Genomic DNA, 19770 nt, shown 5'->3' on the forward strand with positions numbered 1-19770 from the left:
TTGTCAATGCAGACCTTGCTAAAAGAACAAAATATACCAATCTTAGTTAAATATATACACCTGCGGTTTCCCCTAATGAACTGGATACTGTAGCAATGCAATAAGCTGTAATAACAAGCTGTTTTGACCATTGTACTGAGATATTATGGCACGAGATGCGAAACTACACATATTCTGCTCTTTGTCCATCAAGCAGAGGGGAAATATCATAATGGCGGGGCTGCAAAAATATTATGTCAACCATGCATGCCTGTGAGAAGCTAGGACTGGAGAAACTGAAGAAGTCGGGACTGATGATTTGAGTTTGAAATATTTACACTTTATCATAAAGGTGTCTCCCATTTATAGTTTCTAAATTCTGGCTATATACCTTGTGTGTATCAAAGACTACTAAACTGCGCCACGCAATCACTGAGTCTAGCCCTGGTCAAGGCTGTAGCTTGGGTGTTCTCTGCTAACAGTATCTCAGAAATGTTGCAACAGCCAGAGTTGACTCATTGATTCTGCCATTACGCAGCAGGGTAATAAAAGATGTGAGACAAAAACAGTTGAAAACTTATTCAGCAAATATTTCACAGCCTTGCTTGCCTTTGACAGCGTGAGAGGAGGTATCAGGTCTAAGGTACAGCACAGAACCATAGACATGTTCCCAGAAGCCATTTGCATTTACACAGTCACAGCTTCCAGGCATGAGTGGAATCTAAAGGGCTGACTGAAACAACTTCCTTCATTTGAGGGTTTTGTTTTTCACCTTGCAGGCTTTAATCGCCATTCAAGCAGCAAGGGAACAAAAGTAAAGGATCTTGAAAACGTCATTATATTGAATATAACAGGAAAAAACAGTGTTAACAGTGTTAGCGCATATAATATTCAATTAACAATAGAATTGGACACAAAGTGCAGTGGGAAGTATTGTGAAGTGAATACAGCAGGATACGCTGTTCTAACATCAATACAAACAAAAGAACGGTTCTAATTCGTAAAGAGTAAGAAATAAGTCATAAATCTTGGTGTTTGGGGCATATTTGTATCTTTGTTCTGTGCTCTCTGTTCAAAGATTCTCACTCACACATCTTGAGGCCATTTCATGAATTAAATCCAAAAGAAAAGATAAGAAACACAAAAATCACCACCACCAAGAAACAATGGCCATATAAACTTATCTGCCACAACTTTAAGTGAAGTGAATAACAGTGATTATCACATAACAAAGACACCTGTTGAGGAGTGGGATATGTTATCCAGACAAAAAGTGAGCAGTCAGTTCTTGAAGTTGATCTGTTGGAAGCAGGAAAAATGTATGAATATAAAGATCTGAGTTACATTAACAAGGGCCAAATAGTGATGGCTAGACAACTGGGTCAGACCATCTCCAAAATAACAAATCTTGTGACATGTTCCCAGGATGCAGAGGTTAGTACCTACCAAAAATGGTCGAAGGAAGGAGAACCGGTGAACTGATGACAGGGTCATAGGTGTCCAAGGCTCAATGACGTGCATAAGGATCAAAGGCTAGTTTGATACAATCCCACAGAAGAGCTACAGCAGCACAAATTGTTGAAAAATGTTAATGCTGGCCATGACAGAAAGGTATCAGAACACTCGTGTATGGGGCTGCAAAGCTGCAGACCAGAAAGAGTGCCCAAGCTGGTCCCTGTCCATCACCAAAATGGCCTAGCATTTACCATTGAGCAATGGAAGAAGGTGGCCTGGTATGATGAATCATGCTTTCTTTTACATTGTATGGACAACCAGGTGCACGTGCATGTACATGAGGAAGAGATGGCACCAGGATGCACTGTGGATAGAAGGTAAGCTGGTGGAAGCAGTGGGAAGCTCCATCTCGCAACTTACAGGCCATAAAAGAACTTCTGCTAATGTTTTGATACCAGACACCAGAGGGCACCTTCAGAAATCTTGTGGAGCGAAAGCCTCCATGGGTCAGAGCTGTTTTGACAGCACAAAGGGGACTTACGCAATGGAGGTGGTATTAATGATATGGCTGATCTGTCTATACTGAAATTACTGAGTCACTTGACCTTGGTTTGTATTGCAAAATGTTTAAATATGAATTAGGATATGATTTTATTAAATTACATCATTTTTTTTAGAAAATATCATTCATTCATAAGCATACCAATAATATAAGCATATATTCATTCATAAGCATACCAATGAGACAAGAGCCAATATTCTGCATGTATCATTAGCCAGTTTCCATTAATATATCAGATATAGGTGTAAGGCAGTTGAATAAAGTACATGCAAAACAGTTTTTAATTGATATTAGTGAATAAAATGTCATATAATGTCAGTAACATCAAATAAATAACACATACAATAAGAAAATACAATGTATTTATTATAAACCTCTATCTCATGAGCGTTGTGATATGCCCAAGATAGTAGTTAGGATGAAACAAATGTCCTGATGAAAGACTTTTGTGAGGTGGGCACTGCACCGCTGGATGGTTGTTCGAAGACCAGATGGCCTACTGCATTCTGGCCTGGCTGTAGTGGTTGTGCATGCTGGTTTGACAGCTAGTAAGGAGTTGCAGGTGAGCCAGGATGAGGACCTGGACAAAGAACTGAGAAGCATGTTCGCCAGTCTGACCTTTCTGACGTTACAGGACCTGCACACATCGGGTCGTCTTTCTGAGGGAGAACCAAGCTAGACAATGATGTATCAGTTGAGTGTTGTCTTTCTGATCAATGTTTACCTGAGGTTCCTTGAACATGTTGGGAAACTGTACCTGTCACGAATGATGGGCTGATTATGTGTGTTAGAGTGAGGAGAAATAATGAAAGGTGTCCTGTAGCAGGTATGAGGGAACGAGTTCCTGGGGCAGATTATGGGTCAGTTGGTAAACAGGAGGTTGGAGACATCTGCTTCAGTGAGACACATGGCCCACCGCAAACAATTCTAGTTGCATATATTTGCTTGCAGCTACTGTGTCTTCTTTAAATATTTTATTGCATTTCTAGTGCCTAACACATAGAGTTAGCTAAGGATTTACCATGTTGTCAGTTGTGTCTTTCTTTCATTTTTGATAAATGTGATTAAAGTCTGTCATTAGAGTGTCGTCAATGTTATTTAGGAGTAGCTGTTCTGTTGTAGCAACGACGCTCTTCTCTGTAGCACGGAAAAGTAGATCTGTGTGTGTGTGTGCGCCATGTAGCAGTGTAAAGGCAACCAGCTCAGATGCTGTGTCGTCAGCATGAGAGTTTATCATATGAGATCCCATTCAACAAGTGAGATTACTCTCTGTTGGTCTCCCCTGCATTGTTGACATTCAAAGCGGGCACTCAGTATCAAGAGGATCTTTGGTAGCTAGACCTGTATTGATCCCGAAGGTAATTGTTGAGCAGTTCTAAATTCAAAACACACATGATGAAACAATAATTGTATTTCAGTGCATTCATTTCAAAATCTGGCTTAGCAAAGTCCAAAGGTCTAATGATATAGAAAGAGTGTGACAATTTTTGATGACTCAGAAACAACTTGTTATTTTATAGTCAGCAATGATATGATGATATGAATGATGGTATGGTGTTTTAGTTTGCTTGTATTTTATATATCCTGTGGGGGTTTCCTACAAGTCTGTATGCCTGTGGAGAGACACCTCGTTATTATGGAGATTAAAGTGGTAGGGTCAATGTCACACACCTGCAACTCATTGTAACCCAACATGCACACTATTATATTTAGTAGGAAATACCTTCAGTATAGTAAAATGGTTTAACTTTGATCTTTACGCAGGGTATAAAACGTGTCTTGTTCGTTCTTTCTTCCGTCGTAGATTCCCTGCTTTTTGCTACATAGAAAGCTTTTAAATCCATTTAATGTGTGGGCCTACTGAATATATGGAATATATATTCAATGAAATGAGGTTATTATTTAGGCTCATTACAGCATAACGTCAAGCAATACCCGAAGAAGACAGACTTATGTTGAAGTTCAGTGAGGTGTCAGCTGTCAACAGTAGCGTAATGCATGCTGTCAGATAGTACTAGAAAGAGTATTATGGTATGCCCACTTTTCAAAATAGCAGAAGAAAAATGAAAGATAGTACATATTTGCAAAGAACAGAAAAATGCTACACATTCATACAATCTCACGCTAAAATATGGTGATGCTTATGAAATTAGGACACAGGAAATGCTTGCATTTATATAATCGTAGTGACTTAATTGGGACACTGTGTCTTCTATTGTGACAGCAGAGGAACCACACTGCCAATTAAAATGCCTCTGTGCATAATATTAAAAAGCAATGTGTTGCAGTGCATTCTCACATTCTGCAGTACCCATAAACATGTAATAACTATTAATCATACATCAGACAGATTATGTGTTTTTACAAAACATCTGCATAAATGTTTTTGTACATTTCAATTAATGCAAACACAAATATCCATTTAGGTCTGCTAGAAACTTTAAAAAACACATTGATTAATAAATAATAATATAATGATAACAACAATGACAACAACAATAATAATATTATTAATATATTAAATAATAAAAATAATAATAATAATAATAATATGCATCATATGGTACATGGTGACCATTTATATGATTTTAATGTGCAAACGCCCTCATTTTCAAACCTATTCTATCTTAAGAAATCACTTGGACATAAAACCTAATAGTTTCTAGTTTCCTTTTATCAGCAGCTGGGTACAGGATAGATGAAGAGAAAGATAGTATCCGTACAACACAAATTTGGTGTCTGGGGACTACTTTGAATCTCAAGCAATGAGAAACTGTCTACACTGCTTAACATAACTAAAGTTCTAAAATTATATGACTAGGTCCTTTACCGAGGACTGCTGACGAAGACAGAATGAGCCTTGCACCATAATAACACAGCAGGTTGCCATAAGGCATTGGAAATGACAATGAGGCATGCTTAAGAATTCGATCCTCTATAATCTGAATATCAGAAAGAGAGGTAGCTCGTAGTAAAGTAGTGCAGTGTGAGCAGAGAGACTTTATACTTTCCTCACAGTATTATTGGATAGACTTAAACAGAAATGTGTGCATGATTGGACTACATAACTGGAAGCACCATCACATTAAACATTATAGATTCCCAATCACATAGTTTCAGAAGAAAATGAAGGAAAATTAAGAAAGAGTTGGCTCCTACAGTGTAAGATCTTATTACTGCAAATTAATCGAATGCGTAGTACAGTATCATATTATTGATCGTGAAATTGCAAATCTCCGTGGAGGAGCCAGTTGTCGTTGAGAGATGAATAGTCGTTACGACAGAGCCCACGCGCTGCCAGTGTCACTTCACTTTGAAAGTGGTCCAGAAACTTTAAAAATCCACCCCCTCCTTGCAAAACCTAGGACACATTCTCAAACGCTGCATTGGGGGTACCAGACTCTCCTTAAATGTAAGGTCTTAAAGTATCCCAATGCGAAATCTAAAAAGATACACCATATTTGCAGTTCGCGTGTGTTTTCCTATTATTTGAACAAGTAACATTTTGTAAGAAATATCGGTGCAAAAAAAAAATGACGTGTTATTTTGTTAGTGGTTTTGTGCTTTTGTACTTTTCCTTATTGGGATGTGTTTTGCAAACCGTTTACTGTCAGCGGCACACAGAATCGAGAGCAACAGGCGCGCAACAGGCAGGTGCTTTGCGCACAAGGTTACGGTGGACTAACAACGGCCGCATTTTTAGCTTACTAAGCCCCTGGTCTCAATTCCTTCCACCGGGCCGACAAGAGAACAGGGAATCAGGTAGCTCAGTCGTCGTAATCAGGGACAGTAATGATACCGTTTCAAGGCGCCTTGGGACGCACACGGTGTCTCCAGGAGACCCATCAATTCGGGCATCGGAGGGCCCACTCTCTCGCCGAATGCAAGCCAGGTTAAGGCATCGTGAATTGGGAACAAGTCCTGCCCAAGGAGAGACGCAGGAAGAGCCACCACACAAGGCAATCTCTAGTACAAACTCGCCACCACTAAGCAATCTGAGGCAAGGGGACGTAATGCTCGCAGACGATCCGTATGACCCTTACAAAATCGTCAGTAACAGTCGATATAATCCATATTACAATTACTACGACTCTTATTATACGCCTCGGTATAGAACCAGACAAAGACCTGGTTATGGAACGCTTTTCTTTCAAAATGGTAAGATTTCTATTTTGATTTAAAATCATAATGGCAAAACCTTTGATTTATATATATATATATATATATATATATATATATATAAATCAAGATAGATAGATAGATAGATAGATAGATAGATAGATAGATAGATAGATAGATAGATAGATAGATAGATAGATAGATAGATAGTACTAACTACACACCTACTACTAACAGGTCTCCCAGATCTGGTTGCAGAGCCCTATTATATTCAATCTTCCACTTATGTACAGAGGGTGCCAATGTACAATCTTAGATGTGCAGCTGAAGAAAACTGTTTGTCAAGGTTGGTATTGTTTTAAGCATTAAATAAGTGCATGCCATTTTACTTTGATTTCAAATGTTCTTTGCATTGTGCATTCCAAAATGTAATACATTATGTATCTGGATTTAAAAAAAATTATCTATATAAGAAGACCATCTTTTGTATAAGGTTTGTAACTCATGTGTTAGATTTTTTGCATTCATATATACCAATTATGCGTTACATAGGTAGAGTCCTTGTTTCATGTTCGATAAGCATGAAAAGCACTTCGCACCCTGGCATTGCCCTTTTAAATGCAGTTAATCAAATCTTTTTTAAAAAGCTTGCTTTATATGCCAACAGTTCAGCTGCTTACGCAAGGGACTATGATACAAGAGTGTTGCTAAGGTTTCCCCAACGAGTGAAGAATCAGGGTACTTCGGACTTTCTTCCCAGCCGACCACGTTATGCCTGGGAATGGCACAGTTGTCATAAGTGAGTAATTATGTCTTCCCAATTACAGTTTTGCTGGCACTGTGAAGCTTTTGTATTTGATAGTGCAGTAAGAATTTCTTCTCTGTCATCACTATTTCACCATCAAAGGATTCCTAGTTTCACCGCCAGGTGTCAGGTACAGGTTCAAAGCAGATCTTTAAAGTCGGCGGTAAAACTGTTCTAGAGATGATCTTTTCCCCCCAAAACCTTCCTGAGGTGATAGATCTTATGATGTAATAAGCTTTATTATTTAATTCTTCTATGTCTGCATAAAGAACTTTGAATTACCACTGTATATGAAAAGTGCCATACAAATTGACTTCCCTTGACTGCCTTGTTTTTCTGTAGTGGCATTTTTCTAATATCACTAACATTCCTACTGAGCAGCAAAATGTTTTTAACTTTAACATAATGAGAATCAAAAGATTTAACTTGAATATATGAAAGACATGCAGACCTGTGCAGACCTACTTTAGCTTGTAAAAACTCCAGACTATCATACTGGTCACCATAATAACACTGTACTTGATTCACAGCCAATTTTCCCATCTAGCTGTCAGTTAATTATGGTAAACCACAAACCTTTCCTGTCTTGGCCCCCCAAAATCTTATATTGTTCTTGGTTTAACATAGAGATGAATGATTACAATGGCTTTGGAAAATCCTCATGAACTCCTATATGTTATATTAAGGACCACAATGAAAGCAAGATTGCAATTACTATCAACTAAACTAAACTAAAACTGGATAATACTAGATATGCAACGTCACTTTTCCCCCTGCTCAGTCACTTCCACAGCATAGCTGAGTTTTCCCATTATGATTTGCTGGATGCAAGCACCCAGAGCAGAGTAGCAGAAGGGCACAAAGCTAGCTTCTGCCTGGAGGACACTTCCTGTGACCCTGGATACTACAGACGTTATGCCTGCACCTCCCACACTCAGGTGTGCAATATCACCCTTGATCTCAAAATACAAAGTAATGGTAGCTCTGTGACAGTAGCAGTCTGATCAGGCCAGGTTTTACATAAACATGCATTTAAAATGTAGGTCCACCCTAAAAACCAAAGAGGAGAAATTATCGTAAATGTTATATAAGCAGCTACGTGTGCCTTTTGGATGTTTTATTCTTTCTGAATCTTTAATTTGATTTCATAACAGGGACTGAGCCCAGGATGTTATGATACTTACAGTGCAGACATTGACTGCCAGTGGATTGATATTACTGATGTTAAACCTGGGAAATATGTCCTCAAGGTTAGATTTTACATGATTTATTCTTGAGAAATGTATGCACTCTGTCCATTTGTGTCTGATGTTTTGTTTTTTTTTGGTTGCATTCCAGATAACTGTGAATCCAGGCTTCCAAGTTCCAGAGTCAGACTTTAATAATAATATTGTTCGTTGCGACATTCAGTATACAGGCAATTATGTCCACACATCAGGGTGCAGTATGTCTCAGTAAGTGGCTGCAGTACGTACTTGTACAACACTTTTAAATGTTGGAAAGTGCTAAATATTAAAAAGTGTTAAATGTGTTAAATATGCTCTTATTTCCACAATCATGCCATGCATTTGTTTGTGTGTGTGTGTGTGTGTGTGTGTGTGTGTGTTTTGTATTACAAAGGAATGATTTCTTAAAAACACGACGTTGTAGCGCCCTCTTGTGCATTCTACTGGAAATACAACTTTTAATATGTAAATAGAATGCGTAGGATATTTCAAATAGCTATATTGAAACAGTTAAACATTCCTACAACATGCACTGTTTTTTTTTCCTCTTCAGATACTGATTGCAGATACCAGCAAACCCAAGACATCATAACCACTAGGCAAGAATCCCTTAAGTCCCTTAAAATGAAATTATGCACAACAGTGACGATCTTCTCAGCGCAGTCCAATTCTGTCAGCGCTAAAAACGCTAAATCTGGAACAAAGTTTAAGTGAATATGCAATAATGTCAACCCTTCTGAGTACACTTCCATTGTTTTTGCTGCTAGAAAATAGCTGAGAAAGTAATATTTTTCTCGTATTTGTTATTTAATACCATCTTATTGTTGTAGGTTTGAATGAAAAAGAAGAAAAGACATTATAGGCTTATTAGTGTTAGTATGATATTTATCACCATAAATTGCTTCTTTCATAATCTGCACAGATAAGGACATATATGCCCTTCTATATCTTCAGCCATCAGATTATCTTATTTGAACGCTCATAAGTAACATCATAAGTATGTATCAATATTATTTGATTAAAAGTTAATGGTTAATATCACCCAGTTTCTTTCCTGTGCATATTTCCCAGATGAATGTTGAAATAAACAATACCTTTTCTGTGTTAGTATAGAGTCAGTTACTTGGAGTTTGGTTTTCTTGAACATAGCAAGAAGTCATTATTTATTTACAGGGAGTCTGCAGAAGAACTACAATTTACAAAGCAGTTTGTCAGTACTTGGACAGTGACAGTTTGTGTTGGCACAATAGACAATAAACTATACTCCAGTCTACTGGATTGGAATAAAACAATGTCTCTGAGGTTAAAAGAAAGAATTTCTTTATCTTTTACCTATTTGTGTGTGAGTGAACCATACAGTAATCAGTCCTTTTATCAATAAAGACAGGTGAGCCAGGTATACATGCCTGTATCAGATTTTACAGCACTGCTTAATTTTTGTCTCATCTACCTGTAAGACCCTCAAAAAACAGATCTCCCAGATCTTAACATTTATTGTTTATTTGATCATTTTGCAAACTGTGATCTGGTCCTTAAGTTGACCTTTTTTTGCTTCTTGTGGTGATCCATTTGAGGTTATGCTGGTGTTAGAATTCTCTACAATCCAACTCAATTGTATGTGAATCTCTCTCTCTCTCTCTCTCTCTCTCTCTCTCTCTCTCTCTCTCTCTCTTTCTTGCTCTCTTGCTCTCTCGCTCTCATGTCATGCTGTTCTATGCTGTTTACTTTTAGATAGGTACAAGGCTATGTCAAATGGTCTGGAGTTACTGTCTCATTCTATGTAACGCATATCATCTCATGTCTGAACGTCATGTCCGAAACATATTACACTTGCTATGTTGTTTACATATTTCTGCTTACTCATCTGCTTTGCAATCTATATTTTCTCATGTATCACTGAATAAAGTATACCTACTACTTGGTGTCTCTGACTGTCACTCATTCTGAGAAACGTACCCCAAGACCCTGAAGGAAGATCAACCAGACACAGGCGCGACAAACAGTGGGACCAGTGGGACAGGGTTAAGGAAAATAGGAACATTTTTCTTACAGCTGGAGTATTCTTATTTTTATGGCAATTTGGCAAATCTACATTCTGTACATATTTTTTCTGGCCTGTTCAACAATTTTAAGGAGATTTTCGTCATTACTGAAAGTAGCCTGTTACTCAGTCTTCCCAAATAATGGTCCTTCCCAATAATTATCTGCTAGGGGTTTACTAATGCTAACTGTATACTTGGAGGCAGTGTATCAAACAATTGATTTTGACTTCTCTGATTGATTTATTTATCTTTCAGCCTACCACATCATGAAACTTCATAATGAGTGACAGTAGCAACAGACTTCAGGTGTATATGCCATTTAGAATAAACTCTGGACCTTCCGTTAGCCTTCTTGTATACGAACGGACCATACAATGATTCAGCTAAAAATGAAACAACTGCAAATTAGGCAATAACCAAATCTACTTTCATAGTTATTATTTAATTTGTGTACTTTGAGTCAAAGAGATACAAAACAGCAAAATTCTGTCACGTACTTAGGGGCTGCAGTGCGCGTCAGATTTGAAGAGGCTAAACCGCAGCTTTAACTAGAGTGCACTTCGTAAACAAATCCACTAGAGTGCAGTACTGTAAAACAAAGACAGATTTTGCCCAATTAGGCATTAATTTAAGATAACATTAAAAATCTACAATATTAGTTGATTATAGTCTACAGTACAGTCAATTCTAATACAATTTGCCAGCAAAGTGTAACTTATGTATTGTGTATGAAAACCACACAGGTCTGCATAGGATAATACGTTATTGAGCATTTCCATGTACCTTTGTCTCAAAAATCAAGCTGAAAAAATTATTTAAAAAAATAAAATCAGCAATATTAACAGCATACCAATATAAAATGCAAATGGTTATGCCTGTTCACCAAACTAGGTCTTTATTCATGTCCTAGTGTATATATCCAGGTTCAACAGTGGTACAGAATATGGAATGAAATCATTCTTAAACATTTCTCCTGCAGTGTGTTAAACATATTCATTCCCATGTAATTACATCGTAATGCTGAGTGATTTTAAAGCGGTAGCACAGAATGTTGAGGTCACATAACCATATAACTGGAACTTTACACCACTGTTACCCACTCTTCTTAAAACACAACTGGTTACATAATCAAACATAACAAGAAAATGCACATTTCGCAATAAATGGATACTTTTTTTTCCCTGCATATACAAATATCTTTCACTTAGTCTAAGTTTTTGTACACCTTTTTCAAGCCAGCTGTCCCCTAGCACAAAGGACCCTGTTTACAGACCCAGCAGAAGCAACCTTATTTCAGCCAACACTAAAATATGCTGAATGTTTATTGTGCAGCTCAGTGATTGCAATCCTGCAGCACTAAAAAGTCCCCCAGGAGCAGGGTGATTAGACGATCTGCAGAGAGAGATATGTGTAAGGCTATAATTTCCGTCTAACTACTTAAATCAAGCTCCCAGCTTAATTATAGCTAGTAAAGTAGAAAAATATGCTGAAGATCTGAATAAAGGCAGGTTCTCGATAAACTAGGTTCTTATCAATCTAGTAATTCTTTTCAGCGCTAGACAGGCCTTTAAAAAAACTAAGCATTTAAACAGTGGTTCACAGTTTTGGAGATCCGTGAAGAGGTGCATGTCATCCTGTGATGTGCTCTACTCAGCTGCACCACGGTGTTTGGCCCAGTAACGGCATCCACACTGTATATCCGGTTTCCTTGGAATTAGCAGGAATGAGCAGGAATAAGCAGGAATAACGGTGTTCCTGTTCTCCATGTCAAACTCTCGAAAGGTACTCCAGGACTACGCGAGGGCAAAACAGAAGGTATTGTTGGCAAATGTATTATTATTATTATCATTATTATCATCATCATCATCATCATCATCATCATGATTATTATGAGCAAAGTTTAATGAGGCCACTACTGGTGAATGAAATATTTTAACAGCCACTGCTCGGTAGCAGTCGGTTCGGCTGGACCTGCCCTGTGCTAAAATAAGCTAAGCTAAACTAAACTAAAATAAGCTAAGCTAAGATAGCTAGCTAGCTACCCAGCCAGTCGTTCACACAAACAATGGGAACAGGCAGATGTTTTCTTCGATAATGTCGTATTGCCATTTTACCAGATGTTCGCCAAGCAAGCAAGACGTTGCTCTTAAACGCGTTTCTTTTTGTGAACCGAGTCATATCATGTAAACATTCGCGCTTATCAGCTTTGTTGAGGTTTTTAAATAAATTAGCCACACACACCGAACTAGATAGCTAGGTTAGCTATGCTGGTAATACAAGGTCGTAGCCATATAATTAGGTTAGCTAGCCTAGCTCGTCATTTTTACAACCGGGAATAGGGCTGAACATAACATTTTGCATTCTGATAGAGCATCTGTCTTGCCATTATCCGAGTCTTGGCAGTGGCTTAGAGCTGATGATGTATAAAGCCATTTTCAGTTTAACAGTAACGACCTGGCCAGCCATAGATGACACGCACACCTGAATTATACATACAACAATGGTAGTTGATTACGTAGTCTGTTTTAGGCAATCTAGCTAACAAACTACATTTTGATATCTGAGGTAAATCCTATAAAGATTTGACACTGACACAAAGCATAGGCTGGTTACGTTTCTCAACAAAAGAAACAAACAAAAACAAATTAACCATAAATGAAACATAATTCTCATCTGATTTAAAACCCTAGTAGCCCTAAAGCCTAAACTGAACTCTCATCTACTTTGTTGAGGGATAGTCTGTGTCGCTGTTCATATGAACTGTTAAATTATGTTTTCCTGCTTCTTGTTTTTTTTTGTTTTGTTTTGGGGGTTTTTTTTTTTTGCACATTTGTAAGTTTGTATTGGGAGGGAAAGTAAGTGTTTGATTCTTGTAGATATTATTTATTAAAAGCCTTTAGATTAGATGGTTTTGTTGGATATATTTGTACCAAACATATGTTGAGCGTTTTCTAGAAAGTAGCAGCCAGGTGCATTAGACCCTCCTAGGTTTATAGGGCAGTTCTCCTGAATTGGTTTGTAGTGCATTTGTCCTGAACTGGTTTGTAGGGTGGTTGTCCTGAACAGGGTCACCAGATGGTTTAGACCAAATCCAGTTATTGGATTGTCACCCTGTTAGCCTCAGTCTTCACGATTTCCCAAACATTTCAGTTCCTTTAATCTCCACTAGCCACTGAGGTGCATTGTGCCTACAGGTTATTTTTTCCAACCCTGCTTAACATCATTTGGTTTTATTTATGAATACTCTTTAACTAAGAAGGAAGTATAATTATATTTAATTATTCAGTGCATTAGTTTGCTAAGACGAGCAAGATTTAGATCACTTGTTGGCAAGAAATAATTATCCCCCATTAACACCCATATGTTTCAGAAATCCCCAGCTTTCAGAATCTTAAACACAACCTGTTTCTCTAATGTGATGCTGCATGGAACACATAATGGTACTAAATAACAACAGGAAATTCTGACAAACTGAAAATTTTTTGTGTTCATGAAAAGTATTGTTAAACATTGCAAGGTCACCCAGGTGCCATTATCCTTGTCTTTCTCACCAGGGTTACCTTGGACATAATGCTCACAGAAGATGGAGGCTCCTGAGTATTTGGACTTAGATGAGATTGATTTCACTGACGACTTAGCTGTAAGCAAATAAATTGTGTTACCAAGTGAATATTTTTGCACACCAGTAATTCACTTGTTTTTTAACAGCAAATTAAAATTGATGGGCGTAATTTGGCCAGATGTGAAGAGCTGTATGAGTGTACAAGAGCCTTATATGGAAGTGGAATTTAGACATGTGAAAGAAAATGATCTGTGTTTAAACTGTTATTTAAAGCAGCTGAGGCAAGCATACAGTGAAGATCTGCTCTTCTCACAAGTCCCTTTGTCACTGTTTTGTAAAGTACATTTTGTTTTTTAATGCATAGGAAGACCAAAATTATAATGGGCTAATTCAGATGTTTGGCCATGGTCTCTACACTCTTATAGAGATGTACCCTAGGCTTACAATAAATGCAATTTACAGAAATATACATATATGCATCTGTTTATTGATTTAGCTAATTACTTAGGCAATTAACTGAGGTGTTCCTTTATTTGCAGTGCACAGAGGCTAGTTTAGTATGTAGCTTTATTAAAACTCCCTGATGAAAACTCCCAGTCTCTTGGCCCCCTTTAATTTCTGCATGCCATTTTGCCTCCAGGAAAAGAAGTTGTATAATTGCAATAAGTTAATGTTCATAACAAAACACCAGATTTGTGTAAAGATTACTGGATGGCCACTATTTATGTATTTGATCATACATATATTTTATAGGGACTGTAAAAATAATTTTAGAATATGGCTCAGTACAATAATGTATGTTCACGTTTGTGTACAAATGACAAAAAAAAATGTGATGTTTAAGATTCCTTTGGTCTCTGTCATAGTACACATCAAAGAGCATTCCAGAACTTTGCCGGAGAAATGATGGACAGGCTGAAGAGAGACAAGGTATGTGCATTGTCCCATGCAATAACACTTTTTTTTATAGATATTAAAGATGTATTTTGCATATTTGTGTAATTTAGCTCAAGCCTGTAGAAACATGGAATTCACTGTACTATTTCAGCTCCAGGAATCAACTGGGGTCGAAGTGCCTCACTGCACAGTGGAAGTGGAATCAAACCCACAGGAATTGCTGATGTGTACAGTAAATTCAGACCTGTTAAAAGGGTCTCACCACTTAAACATCAGCCAGAAGTTTTGGACACTGAGACTGACAATAAGAGTCCTGGGCAAAGTGTAGAGGGAAACAAGGAAGAACCATCCTCTAAAGGGCTCCAAACAAGTATGACTCCAGGTGACATTCAGGGGCTCAAGTGCAAAAGTATTGCTAATGGAGCACTTTTGGGGGAACTGGAACACTATGACTTGGACATGGATGAGATACTGGATGTGCCTTACATTAAATCCAACCAGCAAATGGCAACCCTCCCGAGAGTCACCTCTGAGAAGCGTCCTTCAGGGAGCAGTGCTGGTGATCGGTGTCTTGGTGTACATGCGTCATCCCATACGCATGCTGAGTCTGTAGGTGGCGGGACGCAGTTTTGCGTGCTCTCGCCCATCAACTGGCCGGACATGAGAAAGTCAAAGTCAATGGATCCAGACTATCTCAGGACGGTTGGCTATGACCACTCTCCAAGCTCACTGCACTGCTCCATATCCGAGGCAGATAAACTGTTATCAAGCAGATCTTTTCCAGATACACCAACCCACAAGGCTGGGACAGATAATCTGGGTAGCCAACCTTTGTTCCCTATACAAGGAGGTGCAGTGGGAAGACTTGACAGTGCAAAGTCTTGGAGCAGTTCAAGAGCATTTGGGGAATGCGATGAGGAAACAAAGAAGTCTCCAAATATTATCAACATTGTCCGGGAGGGGCAGATCTCGCTGTTGGTAAGAACCCCCTAAAAAGCTTACAATCTGCATAAGATTTTAGTGATAAGATAAGAAATAATATATGAGATGTAATCCTTGTTCTTCCCCAGCCTCACTTTGCAACCGAGAGCCTGGAGCTTATTCGAGATGAGGACGGGAACAATCTTCTTCATATATCTGCTGCCCAGGGGCACGCTGAATGCCTGCAACACCTCACTTCCCTGATGGGGGAGGACTGTCTCAACGAGCGTAACAAGCAACAACTCACTCCTGCTGGTCTGGGGGTTAGGGTAAGATGGATGTTCTCAATCAGAAAACTGGACTGGGCTTTAACATGGATCATATCCTTGCCTCAGTTTAGAAGACTTAATCTGGTTCATTTAAACCAGGCAAGGGAGATCAGTGTCTTAGACTGAATTTATAGGAGATAGAAATCTTTGACTCGGTTATATATATTAAGATTTAGAGCTTTCTTTATGTCTTTGTAGAATGGACAATTGGAGTGTGTGCGTTGGATGGTGAGTGAGACAGAGGCCATCGCAGAGCTTAGCTGCACACGTGACCACCCCAGTCTTATCCATTATGCAGCACGATATGGCCAGGTGACAATAAAATAATGAATAGCACCAGTTAATTTTGTTTACGAGATTGAAGATGTCTGAATTGAAAGGTGTCCTTATCTTCAGGAAAGGATTTTGTTGTGGCTGCTGCAATTTATGCAAGAACAAGCCATCTCACTGGATGAAGTGGATCAGAATGGAAACAGTGCAGTACATGTTGCTGCCCAGTATGGCCATCTAGGCTGCCTTCAGGTAAAAGTATATTTACTTTTTTTTTTTTACAGTGCCGATTTTACAAAAGCTTTAGAAAAAGTTTTTGGGAAAGTATCATTTTATTTTCTGAGGCACAATGAAAGAAATTGGAAACAGGATACCAGTCTCCCTCCTGCTTCCTGTTAGTGTAGGCTCAACAATCATTTCCTCCTCTTTACACTAGTCAGCAGGCAGGGAAAGTGTGTTGATGTAAGGAACAATATTACTTTGAGCAGTGGACTTTTTGAAAATGTTTTTTTTTAACCACATACAGAGCAGATACCCTAAGTTCAATCCGGTATATTAACATGCAGTAGTTAAGTGAATACAGTCAATGCTAAATGTGTGAAAGTACTCAGAGTAGACTAACCGGTAAATGTTGGCAGTGACAGGGTCTATTATTAATGCAAACCTTTCATTTTCATTCTGGCTTTTTATTTATCAATGTTGCTCTCATTCTTATTTTCTTATCTAAGACACTGGTAGAGTATGGCTCGAATGTCACAGTGCAAAACCAGCAGGGGGAGAGACCCTCTCAGTGTGCCGAGCGTCAGGGTCACACGACCTGCTCACGTTACCTGGTTGTGGTGGAGACCTGTATGTCCCTGGCATCACAGGTGGTGAAGCTTACCAAACAGCTCCATGAGTAAGCAGACTTGCAATGCAATTAAATAATGTTGCAATTTCTAGTTTTGCAAATTATATTTTTTCCCTTTAATTTACCTCAGAGATTAAGGTTCTAAATCTTAAAAAGAATGAAACTTTTTCTGCAGACAATCTACAGCAAGATTAGCACTCCAGAATCAAGTTCAGATGCTGTTACAGTGCCAAGACCCTAATGGAAGACCACGGTCACCTAGGTCTGCCCTTCTGTTATGATGACTTTTTACACATTGTTATCCTGCAATTTACTACTATTGTACTGCCCTTAGATTCATGTAGAACATTTTAAATGTCAGGTAATAATCAGATTATAATCTCAGCAATTTCTCTTTTTTTAATTAGTTCACTTATTGCCTCAGTTGAGGCTTGGCCAGAAATGACCCTGACTGCAGAGGTTGCCCCGGGTGATGGGCAGTGGGTTCTGAGGCAAAGGAATGTGGACTCAGACGCAGTCTTGCGCAGGCTTCTGGGAAAAGACATCGCAGAGAGAGTGAGCTCCAAGGAGAAGCTCACTATGGAATTCCAAGAGGGTGCAGTAGATAATGCCAGCGGGATAGACGTGGGGATGGGGCCTGGTGCAGGGCCACCGAGGAGACTGGGTGTGGTGGAGAAGCGGGAACTGAAACTGGCCCGTCTCAAACAGATCATGCAGCGTTCCCTCAGCGAGTCAGACACGGATGCCTACCCTCCGGATGAGCACAAGCAGGCCTCGGGTGTCTCCAGGCCCGAGAGACCAACCCAGCTTCCCATAGCGGAGAATGAGGAGTCAGTGTCTGGGCTGCACCTACTTATGAAGAAGCATGCCTCAGCTGCAGAGCGCAAGTTCTCATTTGCACTCCGGACATCCAAATCTATGGATGGGTACAATCCTTCTCCGACGTCTGACAACAGTGACCTTGATCATGAAACTAAGACTGAATTGGTGGGGGAGTTTGCTGAATTTAACAGTGGGCAAAAAGTCACAAGTCCAAAGAGTGCTCTTAAATCGCCCTCCTCTCGTAGGAAAACTTCACAGAGCCTTAAACTCAGGGTGACGTTTGATGAAGCACCGGTTGTCCACAAGGATGGTCAAGCAGGAGAGGTAAAAGGAGCTTCTAGCAAAGAAAAGACTTCAGAATCAGGGAAGCGACCCTTTGGAACATTCCGCTCCATCATGGAGACGCTGAGCGGGAATCAGAACAGCAACAACAACAATGGTCAGTCCACATCTCCAGGCAAACATTCTGCTTCTAGTTCAGCACAGGGTCTGGCTGGGAAAAAAAATGATGCTAAAGCCAGTCCAGGTGGTCTGTCCAAATGCAAAAACAAGACAAGCGCTGTTTAAGTGCCTTGCTCTGAGGGTGCTGAGAGTACAGCAGTGCCCTCATTTTTACTTAAAGTGGTTAGCAAAAAAACAGACTGTCCAAGCATTTAACTGTATGTTCTTGACAATGATTGACAAATATCTGAACATACATTTGGAAATCAGGCACTTTGCAAACTCAAAGCATTTTAGCATCCTAGTTTTTGGAGCCACTGTATATAGGACAACTAATTTTCACACAGTCAGAATTTCAGTGTTACATAGTATAAGTGGAACTGTTAAAATACTTAAGTAACAACACTGTGATTTTATACAATCATGATTTCATTATATAGTTAGGTGTGACTCAGAAGCAAGATCAACCTTTGCTTACAAATGTGTTTTAGAAACCTGAATGCAATAGAAACCATAAATAAACCATACTAGTTTAGTGACTTTTCTGTAGGTCTGTGTTAAGGAATGGCATGTTTATAACCACCACAGTACTGCATCACTTTGCTGAACTCTTTCTACGAGGAAAAGCATGTTTTACCATTTCTCCTGAAAACAGTCATCTACCATAGAAGTATAGATGGGCAGTACTGGGTACCTGTTTTCCTAATTCTGCCCCATTAAATCATATTTTCCACTTTTTATGATTAAACGTATCTGTAATGTGTAGGTTTTTTTTTTCCATTTTAAAATTCATTTGAGTAATAATTTAATTATGTATGGAGGAAAAAATGACAACCATTGTAACATCTAAAGATAAAAATAAATGCATTTACTTGTTGATACTTTCTGTCTGCATTAAATTGTCATTTCCAAAATATATATTTTTGCTTCATGCAATTTCCTTTTCAACTTTGATGTGAAATATATGAATGGTTAACATTATTACATAATACTTACTGTATAATTAACTTGACTTTTACAAAAGGTCAACACATACACAAGAATTTGCTCTGCTTATTTTAGGAACATATACTACAAGCATGTCAGAACTGCCTTGTTTCCATTCACAAACCACACACCATAAAACACCAGGTTTATGTTTCCCCCCAGCAAGAGGAGCATTTCATTTTTTACAAAAAAACCAATACCTGGGGAGGCTGGGTTTTTGTAAGTGAAGTTAAGCTGATGAATTAGCCCTCGTTTATTGGACAACAGTTTGAGGCAATGTCCAAGGGAGCCATCCCACACCTTTGAAGAACCAGGCAGTTTAATTGGGGACGGTGTGGAGCTGTGAGGGGAACGTTTAAGCATGGTGCCGACGGCCTGTTGTGCAGCATGAAAATGGAAGAGACAAGCTCTTGATTTGACAGGAGGAGTCATATATAGATTTTTGTGTCCATTGTTTTGGCTTATTTGTGTGCGCTTTACTCAGTCAATCAAATATAATTGAC

At 38.8% G+C, this 19770-nt stretch overlaps 2 protein-coding genes across 2 annotated transcripts; both read left to right on the forward strand.

The window, feature by feature from the left end:
- Window positions 1-6009: 6009 nt before the first annotated feature.
- On the forward strand, window positions 6010-8378 carry lox (lysyl oxidase). The gene is made up of 6 exons (XM_026999713.3): window positions 6010-6154; window positions 6353-6461; window positions 6783-6914; window positions 7702-7858; window positions 8075-8170; window positions 8259-8378. The coding sequence occupies exons 1-6, from the start codon at window positions 6010-6012 to the stop codon at window positions 8376-8378; spliced, it is 759 nt and encodes a 252-aa protein (XP_026855514.3).
- Window positions 8379-11864: 3486 nt separating this feature from the next.
- sncaip (synuclein, alpha interacting protein) lies at window positions 11865-19161 on the forward strand. Its single transcript, XM_026999821.3, has 10 exons — window positions 11865-12003; window positions 13743-13828; window positions 14617-14680; window positions 14799-15625; window positions 15718-15897; window positions 16096-16209; window positions 16294-16419; window positions 16896-17065; window positions 17193-17279; window positions 17425-19161. The coding sequence occupies exons 2-10, from the start codon at window positions 13772-13774 to the stop codon at window positions 18404-18406; spliced, it is 2607 nt and encodes an 868-aa protein (XP_026855622.2). The 5' UTR covers window positions 11865-12003; window positions 13743-13771; the 3' UTR covers window positions 18407-19161.
- The last annotated feature ends 609 nt before the right edge of the window (window positions 19162-19770 follow it).

The sequence above is a fragment of the Electrophorus electricus genome, chromosome 25 (genome assembly GCF_041902795.1).
Source record: "Electrophorus electricus isolate QZ-2024a chromosome 25, ASM4190279v1, whole genome shotgun sequence".
Taxonomy (NCBI): domain Eukaryota; kingdom Metazoa; phylum Chordata; class Actinopteri; order Gymnotiformes; family Gymnotidae; genus Electrophorus; species Electrophorus electricus.

Coding starts and splice junctions, on each gene's coding strand:
- lox (XM_026999713.3), top strand. CDS start 6,010: ATGCTCGCAGACGATCCGTATGACCCTTACAAAATCGTCAGTAACAGT. Junction 6,155..6,352: donor AACGCTTTTCTTTCAAAATG/GTAAGATTTCTA, acceptor TACTACTAACAG/GTCTCCCAGATCTGGTTGCA. Junction 7,859..8,074: donor CCTGCACCTCCCACACTCAG/GTGTGCAATATC, acceptor ATTTCATAACAG/GGACTGAGCCCAGGATGTTA.
- sncaip (XM_026999821.3), top strand. CDS start 13,772: ATGGAGGCTCCTGAGTATTTGGACTTAGATGAGATTGATTTCACTGAC. Junction 13,829..14,616: donor ATTTCACTGACGACTTAGCT/GTAAGCAAATAA, acceptor TCTCTGTCATAG/TACACATCAAAGAGCATTCC. Junction 17,066..17,192: donor CTTACCAAACAGCTCCATGA/GTAAGCAGACTT, acceptor CTTTTTCTGCAG/ACAATCTACAGCAAGATTAG.